Below are 15,993 nucleotides of genomic sequence, written 5' to 3'. Positions count from 1 at the left end.
ACTGTGCAAGATTGCTTCCTTTGGTTACAGTAAGTAAAAGATCTGAATACTTGTGCCACCACCACCTAATTTGCCACAAGAAGTGAGATGGCGACCAAATGTAGTGCAGTTTGAATGCATTTTTAAACAAATCCAAGAATGAGCTTTCAATCTCAAATCCAAGATTGGTTTTCTGAAGCTATTCTTGGCAGAAAGGGAGATTATAATGTTCTTACGATGTCTCATTTTCACCTTTACAAGTGAAGTGTTGCTAAAAAACATATTCTTCACGCGATTAGTAGCAAAGAAAAGTTTGCTAAGGGTTACTACCTGCTGCCACATGCTGCTACACTTTGCAAAATCCACAAAATAAACCCCATTCCAGTCTCTGATCATCATTTATACCCATTTCTTGATTAGCAAAATAATTAATTTAAACAAATAATCACAACTGCAATAAAAAACACAGCTCCCATCTGATACGAGGATGTGGGGTTTCTCTTCTAATGAAATATTTATTCATTTTTCTATTTAGCAGTTCAGGCTAAATGATTGCATCAAGCTGCTTTGAGGCCAACGGGGCATTTGACTTGCAAATAGTAGCAGGCGTTTGTAATTTAGGCCTGCAACCGCACACAAGACAATGATATAATCATTGTCTATTTTTGATGATGCATATAGACAAACACTGCCAGAGAATTAAGTGCCAGCGTGCCCCTCGTAATCAAGTTAAGCCAGCGGATGGCACAGCAAAGCCCATGCTAATAGCCAATCGGCCGCTGTCTTGAAAACTTCTCCAAGCCATATTCCCTTGCTAAAGGAGACAAGACGGACATTCATGTCATCAGCATTGCAATTACTGGGATTAGGCGCATGCATGATTACAAACTATTGTGAAAATAATTATATTTCATCAGGGTCGACTTCTTGCTTACCAATCCGGGCTTGGTTGAGAGGATGACGATGGGCATGAGAAGACGTTATCGCGCCGGGACACAAAACAGAGTTCACATTAGATTGTACAGTCAAATAAAGTCTGGCATGTAGTTGTTTGGCATGCCTAAAATAGGCCTACGTCAGTTCAGAGGTCAAGGGAAACACAGCTGCTTGTCCATCTCAAATGAAGCCAAGCTGTGTGCTTATTTATGTGTTCGTGTAGATGATGAGTGGCTGAGTTTTGAGGCTCGACAATAAGCAAGCAGCGGTGCTCCCAGTGTCACCACTTATGAGGCAGAACTCCACTACCATTGAAACTTTGCCTGTTGTTCTCTGAGCACCTGAGTTTTTGTCATCCCTCAGGTTTACGCCGTCGACCATCTACAATGTCGAGGAGCTAAATATCATTTGGAGAGAGCGCTCCATTCAAATACTCTAGCTGGCTATTTAAGAGTAAAAGACTTCAGGGAAAGCTTTGGGATTAAAATGTCAATGTCACAAAACTTGCAATACACAGGGTAAGGACAGGGTTTACCAAATTAAATAGATTTTAAAGCCTCATCATTCCCACACAGAATGTAATTTAATATCTACCTATACTGGCAAAAGTTAAATTACAGAAAGTACCTTAATTTATTAACATCTATAAAAATAAAAAATAAAAAGTCATTATTTCCCAGGTGTGTATGACAAAAATTCCTAATAATATCATTAATTAATCATTAAACACAACCTGGACCTAGATAGGCGACAGAAAATGGATGAATGGTTGGATGGATGGATGGATGGATGGATGGATGAATGAATGGATGGATGAACCAATTAAAAAGTGACACATTTATTTCAGGTTGACATACAAATTTTATACAAGGTCAGAGTTAAGGAAGAAGGGTACTGGGGATTTTTGTAGCTTTCAGTTTTTTCTAAAATCAGATACAAAAACTTTATACAATAATTAACATCACTGTCTATGCACAGGTTAACGACAATGCAAAAAAAAAAACCTGCTGGCACAAGAGGACTTGTTCGTTCTATCATAATTTATAAGCCGATCAGGATCCAGTGCTTGCTTGCAAGGCAACTGATGCCTCCTGCACAGCAACTGGCAACAGCAACCAAAAAAAAAAAAAAAACACACCATGGAGACGAAAGCAAGCACATTCCAAAATCTAGACAGGACATGCCCTGAAAGGCAGTCCTTCCATACATGGCAGAAATACTGGTCTCAAAGTGATAATGTAATGCCCAGAATATATAAGTATAGATAGTTTGTCTTAAAGTTTAATGGCTGCCATGGTGGAAAAGCATCTGAAGCAGCATATACAGGGGCCACTACGCAATACTTAGAAATAAAAATATCGAAAAATATTAAGTCAAATCCCGTAAAACTGGATGTTTACACCCTGGAATTCTCGCAAACTGTATTCATGCCACAAGAAACAAGAAGAAAAGAAGCAAACATTTGCTGAAATGACCCTGGAAAAAGGCGGACAAACCGAAAGGTGACATCTTTCATCAACTTACCTGCGTCTTCCTGTACTCGATTAGGTGCGAGAGGCCAAAAACCGTGGCGACCGCCCCGCCCCCTATGATCGCCGTCCGTTTCAGAGCCTTCCTGAATGCCATTGGCCCTGCAGAAAAAGTAATTATAAGTACATTATACCGCTGAAACACTAGGACAAAAGTTCATGTGAAGAGGACGTGGAGAGGCAGAGGAAGGCTGTCAGTGTTTGCTGGTGTCCGTATCAGCTGTGGCATAGAGAAAGAAGAAACTTGAATTACCCCGAGAACGACTTGTAAACTGTTACAGTGACAATTTTGTTAAACTATTACATATTTTAGCCTAGAGCTGCAACTAACGATTATTTTCTTCATCAATTATTCTGGCAATTATTTCCAGATTAATCATTTCATCATAAAACATCAGAATAAGTGAAAAGTGTCCATTAAATGTCACAGAGCCCAAAATATGACATCTTTTCATGTCTTGTTTTGTCCAGCCAACAGTCCACAAACCAAGCGTGTTCAGTTTACAATCTCATAAAATAGAGGAAAAGTAGAAAATTCTCAAATTCGAGAAGCTGGAACTATCGAATGTTTGGTATTTTTGCTTGGAAAAAGACTTAAAACTCTTAATTTTTTGTGTCCTATCAGTTCGTCAGACTAAACAAGCACTTAAAGGACACCACATTCCCTCTGGTAACTTCTCATGGTCGTTTGTTATTATTTTTGACATTTAAAGCACCACATGAGAACACTAATTGACAGATTAATCAATAATGAAAATGACTGTTAGTTTGCACCACTTGCAAAATCCTTTTGTGTGTCCAACTATGCAGCATTAACACATTTCACTCACTATGCTTTGATAATTAACTGTTGTGTGCATTGCATGAAAACTGTTAAATTATTGTTCAAATGAAGAATTAAGCAGATATTTGGTTTTAATGCCTTGCAGTGATACGGGACACTTAAATTAGTCTTATATTCTATTATTCTCAGTGATAAGGGATTTTTCATACTGGGCAAAGTGTTGTAGACAATTACAGACTCTCCTTAACAAGTAAACCTGGAGGTAATATCATATTTGGAGAAACAAACAGCTGATTCATCAATTAGTTGATTGAGAGATAATTAATTGGCAATTATTTTAATGATTATTTTGCTTAAGGTATGTTTAATTGAGGAATGTTTCACATTCCCTCTTTCCAGCTTGTCAGGATTTGCAGCTTTTCTTTGTCATGTATGAGAGTGAATTGACAATTGGGCAAAACAAGTGATTTGTCAATTTCAACTCTAGGAAATTGTAACAGCAATTTTAACCTTTTTTTTTTTTTTTTTATAACATGGGCTCCTCAGATGCAACCCCATCCCATAATATTAAATTTCACCCACAATGAGCAAAATTGCTTATACAAGCACCTGCACAAAAACGTGCATTCCTAACAAGTCATTCATTCTTATTCAGTGAACAAAAGCCTTAAAAGTATATTTTGCTTCAAACAGCTAACAGATTAGACCTGCACCGGTACAACCCGGAGACCAGTATCAGGACCAATACTGACCTTATTAAGCTGATCTGTTATCAGCCAGATGAGACCAATCAAAGTTAAACACACGGTTACTACAGTTACACAGTTTCCTTCTCAATGTCATTACAAAAATTGGTCCTTCACGTTAAGTTACATTCATGAAGCTATGGTGGGCTGCCAGCTCAGCTCTTCGCACCAAAACAATCCCTCATCACATGCTGTTTCACACAAAAATGATCCCAATGAGAGACCCACACGGTGCGGTGCATACAGCTTTTAAATTTGGGCAAAAGAAAGTACTGGTATCGGATTCTGCCAAAAAGGATATATACAGTATGTGGACACCCCTGTGGTCTAGGGCTGGTTTTCATGAAACTGGTCCTTTAATTCCAATTAAAAGATATCTTAACGCCACGGGACAATATTATTTAAATAATAAGTAAATAAACCCTGCAGCATAATCTTGTCTGAAATGAACATTGAAAATGATACACAGTGCATTTGCATTTCAGTATTAAGCAACTGTTAGGACACCGCTTCCACATCTCCATAGTGACCCTGTGTACAATAATGAGCAGAACACGATACAGGCCCTGTCTGGCAGGTTGGAGGGCCTCAATTCCCACCGGGGGCAGCCCAAAAAAGTATTTGCATTCCCACTGCAGTGCACTTTGAATAGAGGTTTGCAGGGAGTGGCATGCACCGAAGCAGATTCTAATGCATTTTAATAAAACACAGCTACAGATGGTACAAATGTCAATAACCAGTTTGGACTAACAAATGACCAATTACAAGTAGCATACTATTGTGTCAGCCAATATAAGCACCAAAAAACAGTATCATGTTTCTACTGCCAACTTTTGACCACATTATAAGTTGAACGTGTCTGCATACAACTGTTAAACCGTACCCATGTATACGTATCACTAACCTTAAAATTACCATAAAAAAGCCAAAGTCTCACCTGTTTTGTACCCAAATGACTAAAAAAAAGCAAAGCAAGATCGTGGGATATCTGTGCATTCCTGATTATAAGAGCCTGTAAAGACATTAAAACAAATTCTCCCCGAGAACTGAAAGTGCGCGGTGACATATATTCTACCACAGCTGCGTATGACAGATGCTAAAGCTGTGTGCTCCAGTATATGACCATATGACTGAAATATAATTATAGCTCTCTCTCTCTCTCTCTCAGTATAATTGTGACACAGCTTTAATGTGCCTTGATGGTTGAAATAGTGTTTCAGGAGCTACTCAACACTGAAAAAATTAAGAAAAAAAAAAGAATTAAAAATAAATCAATCCAACATATGGGCTAGTAACGTGAAAGATCCCCTTCTGTCAGGGCTAAATATCAAACCTCAGTGCATTCTTTGGTAGCAGTTTTGGAATAATCATATCCGCACTATAATTGAACATTTTCAACAGACACCCAGCCTTACATTGTGTACTGGCCTTCCAGACCCGATATAATCAAAACCGACTCAAAGGCATACCACAGGCTTTCACACCCTTTCACAGGCTGCTCATTACTGAACACCATAAAGGCCAAATATGACAATAATTAGCCCTGAGGAACCCCTCTGACAAGAACTTGCTGACGGGTGTAGTTTAGCCAGCTGAGCCAGGGGGCTGTCTTAATGTTTGAGAGTTAAACTGAAGCACTAATAAGAGAGAACTGTTCCTTCTCATGGTGATGCTGCCCCCCCCCCCCAGACACACACACACACACACACACACACAAACACACAAACACACACACACACACACACACACACACACACCCATCCATCCACACCCCACACCCCACACCCACACCCACCCACACACACACACACACACACACACACACACACACACTTTTGGAAAATCACAACCCAAAGTGGCCTCACTTACATCAGCCTGTAGACTCATTATGAGTCAGCAGATTGGGGGTGGGGGGGGTTCTGGCTGTAATGTGGGCAGGTTTTTGAAGAATCACATGGCGAAACTCCATTGAAATTTTTGCTTTTTTAAAAATATCTCCATTTGAGGATTGGGGGCCCTCTCTGTAGTAACGTCAAATGTAAGAGACTTACATGTAACGGCAAGCGGTACTAACGTTACCTGGATTTATGATGCCAGGTCGCTGAATTGCTATATGGCTCCGTTATCTATCACCACACAAGAGGAAGTCGGTGTTATTTTAAACTGACATCTTGCCGTGGATTAAAATGTCGGCTCGATTTGGTCTTTGAGGAAAACCAACAACAAGCTTGGTCTTAACAGTCACGAATAGGCTCTTCACGTTATACAAAGACGAGTTACATACCTTGACAGGAAGGGGCTAACGCTGGAGGGATGATTGAGCTATTTTTACGATTTTGAATAACCAAAATATACACATTAACTCGGCATGTCCTTAGCTATACCTCAGGCGGATATGTTATTATTTCATTGTCAATACAGTCACTAGCAAAGAAAAACTTGCAGATGTTGTTCCGTTTTTTTTGGCTCTCTGCCAATAGACACAGGGTTAAGAATTCCTCATTAAGATTTTAAAACGCTCGAAAATCACCGTGTGATACAACAGACATTCCCACTTACAGGATTTCTTGTTTAGTGGCCGGATAAACCTCGCTCGGTGGGATGCAGGACGGTGACTGAGGACATCGGCTCTTATCCAAACCGTAGCTTGTGTTTGACAGCTACAACCAGGAAACCGAGCGCCGTTGAGTGGCGCCGCGGAGAGCCAATCGGAACGCAGCACTCGGCTACGGTCGTCCAATAATGTTCGAGCCGAGGCGGTGCCGCGTTGTTGACGTAAGGCGAAGGCAAGGTTGCACAACGCCTGTCTCCCCTCCAGCCTCCTTCTCCTTCAAGATGACCAGCTGTCGTTTTCTCTGTCTTTCGGCCATGGGTGGATTACCGAGCGGGCGTACCGGGCACAAGCCCATTGGTCACCGGGGTGTCACCTGCACAACGCCGACAGAGACAGGAGACCGCACAAGGAGCTCCGAAAATCAGAAAGTTGTGAAATCAAAACTATAAAGAAATGCCCAATTACAACAAAGACACACAAAACGACTACAAAGAGACGCATAATCGCCACAAGAAAACAGCAAAAATGACCCCAAAGACGCGAAACGACCACAAAGAGATGCACAATGAGTACAAGGGAACAGAAAACGACTACAAAGAGACCACAAACGGCCCAAGAACGACCACAAAGAGATGCACAACAACCACAGAAACACAAAATGACCACAAAGAGATTCAAAACAACCAAAAAGAGAAGTAAGACGATAAAGAGATACAAAGGAACCGCAAAAAGATGCAAAACAACTATAAGAAGACACAAAAACAAAGAAAGACCAGAAAAAGATGCAAAAGACCACAGAAAGACACGAAACAAACTTGTGGTCTCTTTCAGTCTGGGGGTCTTGCTCCCGTTAAAGAGAGGTGTAGGGCCTTTGACATGCCTGTGCCCAGGTGCCCATTGTCTCCTATTCTGTCTTTGCTTTCACCACAGAAGGCACGCAGAAGAAACACTAAAGCCTTCAGCATATAAATAAACTGACATTTTAATATTTTGTTTATACTAAACAAGTGTGAAAAGTTGCAAAATGGTGGTTTTTCAACCACAGATTAAGCTTGGAGATGATTTATCAGTAAACGGCGCCACTTTGAAAACTTAATACCGAAATGCATCCGCACTGCAAAACAGCCACAGGTCTAATAATTTATTACACGGCAATAAAATAACTAAAATATGACGCAAGCTGCAAGGAAGTGGGCCACAAGCATTATTTCCAATTTACACGAACCACTTTCTGTGCCCGCACACAAACACACACACACACACACACTCACACAGAGAGACACACGCACACCACTCCACCCCTCTGTGCCTTGTGCGTAATAGCGTTTGGCACACTGAGCGCACCACGTAAACAAAAGCACATTGTCGGTTCTACTGGCAGTCAGTCTGCGAGCCAAGAGTGGGAGAAGTGAGCAGTCATTTCCTTTGCTCTCAAGACAGCGAGTGGACTTCTCTGGTCGCAGCTGAAGGTTTAACAGATCCACGGGCGACGCTACGGCAGAGATGGGATTATTTATCGCTGTCCTACTGCACTGGATGGAGGTTTAAGGTATTGCATATTCTACTTTTCTCTTCTGATTTATGAAGAAGTCGATGGCTTCGTGCCAATGTAAAGCTTGCAAGTGATGCTCTGTTTTGTTTTTTTTGTTTCATACCAGAAAAAAAATCTAGCGGGAAATACCATCCTCTGAAACATAAGACAACTGAAGCCTTAAGGTAATAACCCACCAAATTCAGATCTTAATGCATCCCAGTTTCGTGCCGTTGGCCTGCGTACAGAAAAATAAGACGTTTAAGACAATTCAAAATAGTCTTAAAGTCGTACCTTTCTCTCGTCAAGTGAAAATCTCTGCCTAACAGGGTGCGTAACTTGTTTTCAGTGGACTTTTTTATGATAAATTCTTGGTAAAATGTTAGAGAAAACATAAAAGCCTCTGTTTAATACGGGGTACAAGCGACGTGTCTCATTTTATATTGAGTATTGCATATTTTTAAATGTTATCACTTGATAAAGTAAAAGAACTAAAATACCTCAATGCAATAGAGTGTCTTTTGCAAGATCTTCCCTCGCCCACTTGGTCTACTCTCGACTGACTGCATCATGTCCATTTTTGCAGAGACCATGCCGTGCGTCCAGAGCCAGTGCGGGTCCTCGCCGCAAGGAGCCAGCCCGGCTTCCCAGAGCGCCGGCGGGGAGCGCAGCTGCGACTTTCTCACCCCGGAGTTTGTCAAGTTCAGCATGGACCTTGCTAACAGTGAAATCTCAGCTGCAACGTCGGGCCCCAGTTTTGGCCCTTTGGCGGACACTTACAGCCCCGGGTACGACGTGAAGCCCCCGTGCCTCTTCCAAATGCCAGTTCAGGGGGAGCTTCCTTGCGTCAAGGTGGAGGATGCGCACGGGTGTCCGCGGTATCAGCCGAATCAGCATCCCTCGCACCAGTCCGACGAGCTACTCTCCTCCACGGGCTCCGTTTACTATTACCGGTCGCCCTCACCGCACGCCCCCATCTCGTCCAGCTTCCAAACGCCACCGGGACACATCTGGGATGACTCCGGCTCTCTGTACAGTTTTCGACAGGACTATTTGGCGGCGGCGCATAGGAAAAACACACTATCCAGATTTTCGCTGTTTTCCTTCAAACACGCGCAACACAGCGGTCAGAGCTTGTCCACCTGTCAGATGAAATTTGACGGATCTCTACACGTGTCCATGAACCTGGACACAGCCGGAGCGCACCAGCCGCTGGACAGTCCCGGGGTTTTGGGTTCCGCCGGCCTGGGAAAGCAACCCGGTTTGGGATTTCCTCACCCGCTCCAGCTCGCCCACAGTCACCACTTTATGGACTACCAGGCTCCCTCTGCGCCCAGCCGAGGCCCGCTCAGCACGGAGGGGCTGTGCGCGGTGTGCGGGGATAACGCAGCCTGCCAGCACTACGGAGTGCGCACCTGCGAGGGCTGCAAGGGTTTCTTCAAGGTTTGTTCTCAGTGCAGCCTTATTTAAAGCTGCATGAAAAACTGCAGTTTTAACTGGGAGGTTTGCAGACAGCTGACGGACACAAATGGTGCAGGCACCTTTATACACTGAAAAGTTTAAATGGATTAGTCCAATTGTAAGTCAGCTAATTTATCTCAAAATAATGATAATTTACAGTCCTTCAAAATAATGTGACACCACTTTCATGAGAGGTCAAATTTGAAAATATCACCATTTAACATGGATATATTCACTTTTTCGCAAAATGAAGCCCTGATTTCAAGTAATAGGCTGTAATGTAAAAATCCCAGTGGGACCCCTGACTGGCCTCCTAAATTGGACATTATACTTCAGATGCACGTTTTGATCCCTTGACACGTGCATTTTAGGGGCAAATGTCCTGTATGAAAATGGCCACCAACGTGCCATGAATAAAAACCCTCCCCTTCTTCTCTCTGAAGGAGATTCCCGGGGGCGATTCTCCAAATTATGAATGTCCACGACCCTGTATTTACCCAGACTGCCCTGTCCGCCTGCTGAATGCCTTATAATGCCTCAGATGGCCCACAGGAGCTAGAGTGCTGCTGTTAATTTTCAAAGGACCAGTTAAGGCTCTGTAGGTGGAATCATTTTTAAATAACCCCTCAAGATAGGATCTCTGTGACATTATTGTTACATAAATGGCAAAGTTACGATTCTCTATGGTTCTTAATGTTGTTTTTTTTCATATGGACCATTGCAGGACCCTCGCAAAAAGGTTCCCCATGCCAACAGATTAGATCATCCCTCACAGGCTTGTAGAAAAGCTATTTTTTTTACCATGAAAAGGACCCTTTGAGAACAATTCTACACCATGATATTGGTTCTACAGCAACCAATACTTGGATATAATGGTGTTTCAAGATGGCCCTTGAACTTGTACCAAAGTACAGCGAAGAACATGTCCAGAAAAAAGGTTCTCTGTGGTACACTCAGATGGTTCTGTGTGTAGTTTTATAGATCATCAGAATGAGGTTCAAAGCTAAACTTAAACTCATGTCATTTAAATTAAATATTATATATATTCTCAGATGAGTAAGCATCAATTTAAACTCAATATATCATCAAGTGTAACAAGAGCAGGTACTGGATTTTTTTTTTTTTTTTAACTTTCTACATTGAAAAATATCTTCATTTTTTTCCTGTCCTCATTCAGCGCACAGTGCAAAAAAATGCTAAGTACGTGTGTTTGGCTGCCAAAAGCTGCCCCGTGGACAAACGCAGGAGGAACCGATGCCAATATTGTCGCTTTCAGAAGTGCCTTGCAGTGGGAATGGTCAAAGAAGGTAAACCGATACACCTTGAAACCACATTTCATTTCTGACATTACGGGTGGAATCGTTTTAATTTACACCTGCAACAAAACCCCCCAAGTCAAAACAAAAACTAATAAAGTATTCCCTGTTTCTCCACATGCTCTGCAGTAGTGAGGACAGACAGTCTGAAAGGTCGAAGAGGTCGCCTGCCATCCAAACCTAAAGCTCTTTCAGACTCGTCTTCACCTGTCAGCACCCTCCTGAGTGCCCTCATCAGGGCACATGTGGAGTCAAACCCTCCACCCTCTCGCCTTGACTTCTCCAAAGTAATCAGGGTTTACAAGAATTACTCCATTGTTAGCCTAAAGACAAAATTAGCACAAAATACAGCAGTAATTGATGGTATTTCTTATCATTCCTACCTGATGCCCCTGCCGACTCTTTACTGCAGTTCAAGGAGAGTCCTGGAAGTCCACTGGGAGATGATGCACAGCATGTCCGTCAGTTTTACGACCTCCTGACCAGATCAATGGAGGTGATTCGAGGGTGGGCGCAGAAGATCCCGGGCTTTACCTCCCTACCCAAGCACGACCAAGACCTGCTCTTCTATTCAGCTTTCCTGGAACTCTTTGTTTTACGACTCTCGTTCAGGTAAGGAACAAACCTTTCGTCACACACTGAGGTACTGACTTTTGTAATTTCCCTTTTTTGCCACAAAAATTGGACAGCCCACCTGAGTTAGCAGTCAGTGCACAGCATATATGTTTGATGATGGATCTGCCAATAAACACAACAAAACTCAGGAATGGATTTAATTTTCTACCACTTTTGGTACTAATGACAGGTGGGTTAAAATCCTGAGAAGGACATAGGAATTTATTGAGAGGATAGAGCCTATCGTCATAGGCCTTAAATTTGAAGCTACATCCTTGTTTTGAAATACAAATGAATTTCTGTGTCCGATAATGTACGCATGCAGAAGCCATCTGACAGATTTCTCTGCACCAGTATTGTCCATAACAGTGTACCCAATCAGTTTATATCCACCTCTGCCTTTAAGCCTTTTACTTTTAGCACAAGCTGTCATGCCGTTTCAGATCCAACCCAGAGGAAGGGAAGCTGATCTTCTGCGATGGGTCAGTGTGGCACCGGCTCCAGTGCCTGAGGGGCTTTGGGGAGTGGATCGACAGCATCGTTGAATTCTCTGCCAACCTGCAGAGGATGAACCTGGACGTCTCCACCTTTTCCTGCATATGCACCCTCGCCCTGGTCACTGGTGAGATGCTCAAAAACACAGTTTATTGTCACACCTCAAGATTTCTATCTCAGGGACTGAAAGTAATCTCTTACTCATGTTACATACAACATCCGGCCTGGGTTATTTTCTAGGATTTGGAAATTAGAATTGCCAGCAGTTAGTGGTCTGTTTTGTCTCAAATATTAAATTAAATTTAAAGAGTAGCCCAGATTTAAATATCTATGGTTTTATGATAGAAATCAAATTATGCTTTAAGTGAAATCACTTTTTCTTGGCTGTGAACCACATTTGAAGTTTAGGGGGTTTGAGATCATGTAGGAAACATCAGAACTGACTGTAATGATTTAACTAGAAATAGACAGATTAGTGATTCCCAACCGGGCTACTGTAGTTGCCAGGGGGGTACGTGAAATTTGGATCAGAAAAAATACCCGGATCGTGAGTCAGTTGTAACGCCTTAACACTAACCTCAGTGTTGCGAATGGGAGTGTGTAAAAAAACTAGTTAGCAAGCAAGCAGAGAGGTGTAAACGGTTAGCCAAAAGTAATGCAAGAATGGTTGGAATAGTTAGCTAAAAGTAAATGGATAAACACTTTAATTAATTTGCTAAAAGTAATAGATAATGTTTGAAGTAGACAGCTAAAAGTAATGGATGAACAGTGAAAGTAGTTAGCCACATAACTGATAAAGCTAAAAGTAATGGATAAACAGTTAAAATAGTTAGCTAAAAGTAATTGATGCATTTAAACTAGCTGGCTAAAAGAAATAGATTAAGTATTAAAATAGGTTGCTAAAAGTTATGGATAAATGGTTGAGACAATTAGCTAAAAGTAATAGACAAACTTTCAGAATAGTTAACTAAAAATAATGGAGGATAATTTGAATCAGTTAGCTAAAAGTAATGGATGAATGTTGAAATAATTAGCTATAAGTAGAGCAGTTAAAATAGTTAAAAAGTAATGGATAAACAGTTAAAATTGTTAGCTAAAAATATTCGATAAACCATTACAATAGTTAGCTAAAAGTCATTGGATGAACATTGAAATAATTAGGTAAAAGTAGATAAACGCTAAAAAAGTAATGGATAAAATGGTTGTGACATTTAGCTAAAAGTAACTGATAAACTATTAAAATAGTTAGCTAAAAGTAAAGGATAATGGTTGAAGTACTCAGGGGAAAGTAGTGGTAGTGATGGGCTGAAATAGCTAAAATAGATAAACTGTTAAAATAGTTTGCTAAAAGTAATGGATAAATGATTGAGTCAATTAGCTAAAAGTAATGGACAAACTTTCAGAATAGTTAACTAAAAATAATGGATAATAAGTTGAATCAGTTGGCTAAAAGTAATAGATAACGGTTGAAGTAGTCGGCTAAAAGCTAAAAGTACAGCAGTTAAAATTGTTAGCTACATAAGAGATAAAGCTAAAAGTAATGGATAAACAGTTAAATTTGTTGGCGAAAAATGTTAGATAAAGTTTTGAAATAGTTAGCTAAAAGGAGTGGACAACGTTGAATTAATTAGCTAAAAATAGATAAAAGCTAAAAACGTTATGGATAAATGGTTGCAGACAGACAGACAGACAGACAGACAGATAGATAGATAGATAGATAGATAGAACTTTTTAATAGCCTTTAAATGTGTGATTGTCTGATGTCGGAGCGTACGTGAAGGCAACATCCGTTCTGCGTCATTTGCCCCGTTATAAACCATCTAATATGTGTTTTTTGAAATCGGACTTACGGACCTGCAGAGAGGCACGGACTGAAGGAGCCCAAGAAAGTGGAGGAGCTGCAGAACAACATCGTCAAGTGCTTGAAGGACGGCGGGATGTGCGGCGACGGAGGCTCCAGCTGCTGGTCCAACCATTTGTCCAGACTTTTAGAAAAGCTGCCTGAACTCCGCACTCTGTGCATCCAGGGCCTGCAGAGGATTTTCTATTTGAAGCTGGAGGATCTGGTGCCGCCGCCTGCAATAATAGATAAGTTGTTCCTCGACACATTGCCATTTTAGAGACATAAGAGAATACACACGGGGACGTTTTTTTGTTGTTGTTGTTTGTGTTGGGTTTTTTTGTGTTTTTTTTGTGCTGTGTTTTTCTCAGCGATGGCAATGTCAGACTACTTTGGCTTTAATCCCAGAAGTGATTCCTGACAGATAAAAAAAAAAAAAAAAACATTTCAAAAACTAATAATGAAGAAGAAATCAGAACGCAAACTAATTTATTTCTAGTATTGTGACTACTTAGCCTTGCTGTAATTTCCACCATAATATCAAGCGACGTGCTTTGGAATATTAAAAAGCAAAAACAAAACAAAAACAAAAAACGGCTCCTGACTTTAATGAAACTGAAGCATGGTGCTGGTGGCTTTTTTTTTTTTTTTATCCTGTAGATCAGGAAAGGACCAATGTCTTTTATTGTTTCAGTAATTCCTCAAATTTGAGTTTTTTTTGTTTTATTTTATTTTTTTTACAATGTGATTTGACCTGACTGTCAGGCCAAAATTATGGACTGCAAGGGAATAAAACTACGTTTGGCAGGTAAGGAGAGTTGTTTTACACCTTTTCGTTGTATAGAGGCATTTTGATACGATATAAGTGCGTCCCATCATGTTTAAGTTCTTTATAACAGCCTATATTAGTCAAATAGTGATTAACATGATATTCAGTAGACTCTATCATGGTCTTGTGTTCTCAGAGTAAACTGTCATTGTGCCTGTTTTATTGAATAAACCGCGTTACAGCTGCTGAACTTTGATTTATTTAAGGTTTAATGTGCCCCCCAACTCTTTGGACTTTTAATTTTTGAGAAAGACAATACCAGGACTCAAAATATTGTGCTAAATATCAATCAAAACTTGAGCTTTTCCACACAAAAAAATTCAAATTTTTATTTTACTAATGTTTATTTATTTACATAAAATGCCCATTTCAAGACCAGCAACTATAGTAAAGCAAAATTAAATATTGCTACCTTTGCGTGGAGGTTGTAGTCAAAGTACAGCTTTCAAAATGGTGCCAATGTTGCAGTCATGTGTTAAATAAACGGTCTAGTCTTGACGCTGTCCCGTACAACCTCTCAAATACAGTTTTTGAGGGCTGTGTTTTCACACAGAGATACAAGGTTCTCACACTAAAATATGGCTTTGCAACAAATTGCCTGTATTGTTTTGGGGATTCTTTTCTGAAACTGTCTAAAAAGAGTTAAGTGGTTCATGAATTTTTTTTTATTTTTATTTTTTTTATTCTGCAAAGATCATAGGTTTTCTTGGACGAGTCATTCTGTCTGTTCAGGTCATGTATGGTCATATAGATATTTACTTTTATTTTTAATTAGTTAGGATACTTAACCCAGTACAAGGATGAACTAACCCCACCTGTGTGACACTTTGCTATGATAACAGGTAGGCCTAGCTTAAGTAATGAAGACAGTACATAATTGTTATTTAATCAGGTAAATCCCATTGAGCTTAAGATCTCATTTTCAGGGGAGATCTCTTGAGTACATATAAACTAATACAAGATACTGAAAATCAACGATGTACATTTATATAAATTATATTGCAAATTAGATGTAACTGATGGCTTTTGTGTGAAATGCTGCTGTAAATTTTATTCAAAGTTTTCACGTCTTGCTTTTTTTCTAAAATTCACACTGGAAAAACCGAACGTGGATGCAGACTAAGACTAATAATTTTAAAAAATGAAAAGTACTCTGGGTGATGCTGGGTGAAAAATTCAAACCCAACCTTTTTGCTGTGTTTCTCCTCGAGCCAAACTGATGTGCTGGAAATCATTGATTTTTTTTTTTTTTATTAGTTATTTTGTCAATTTGTAATATTAAATGACATGAAAAAGTCAAGGTTTGGAGAGTAAATAAACTCTGCTCTAAGAAGGGCCACCATCTACATATTTGCACGTGTGCATGCGCGTTTGAGTA

At 40.3% G+C, this 15,993-nt stretch overlaps 2 protein-coding genes across 4 annotated transcripts in view; one reads left to right on the top strand and one right to left on the bottom strand.

Annotated features, from left to right (window-relative positions):
* Positions 1–11,349, bottom strand: part of gpd2 (glycerol-3-phosphate dehydrogenase 2 (mitochondrial)) — a 32,083-nt gene extending 20,734 nt beyond the window's left edge. Inside the window, exons 1-3 of one of the 3 annotated variants that reach the window (XM_040141913.1) lie at positions 11,220–11,349; positions 2,440–2,546; positions 915–923 (exon numbers count right to left, since the gene is read on the bottom strand). In XM_040141913.1, the coding sequence (XP_039997847.1) occupies positions 915–923; positions 2,440–2,541 (111 nt within the window). In that variant the 5' untranslated portion in view covers positions 2,542–2,546; positions 11,220–11,349. Of the gene's footprint in view, positions 1–914; positions 924–2,439; positions 2,547–6,533; positions 6,671–11,219 lie in introns of those variants that run through there. The other 2 variants (XM_040141912.1, XM_040141914.1) reach the window with 2 other exon arrangements.
* LOC120798017 (nuclear receptor subfamily 4 group A member 2-like) lies at positions 8,206–14,080 on the top strand. The gene is made up of 7 exons (XM_040141915.1): positions 8,206–8,244; positions 8,646–9,502; positions 10,698–10,827; positions 10,966–11,123; positions 11,249–11,448; positions 11,895–12,073; positions 13,807–14,080. The coding sequence occupies exons 2-7, from the start codon at positions 8,651–8,653 to the stop codon at positions 14,064–14,066; spliced, it is 1,779 nt and encodes a 592-aa protein (XP_039997849.1). The 5' UTR covers positions 8,206–8,244; positions 8,646–8,650; the 3' UTR covers positions 14,067–14,080.
* The last annotated feature ends 1,913 nt before the right edge of the window (positions 14,081–15,993 follow it).

This window comes from Xiphias gladius, chromosome 13 (assembly GCF_016859285.1).
Source record: "Xiphias gladius isolate SHS-SW01 ecotype Sanya breed wild chromosome 13, ASM1685928v1, whole genome shotgun sequence".
Lineage (NCBI taxonomy): Eukaryota > Metazoa > Chordata > Actinopteri > Istiophoriformes > Xiphiidae > Xiphias > Xiphias gladius.
This window is presented reverse-complemented; position numbering and strand designations above follow the sequence as displayed.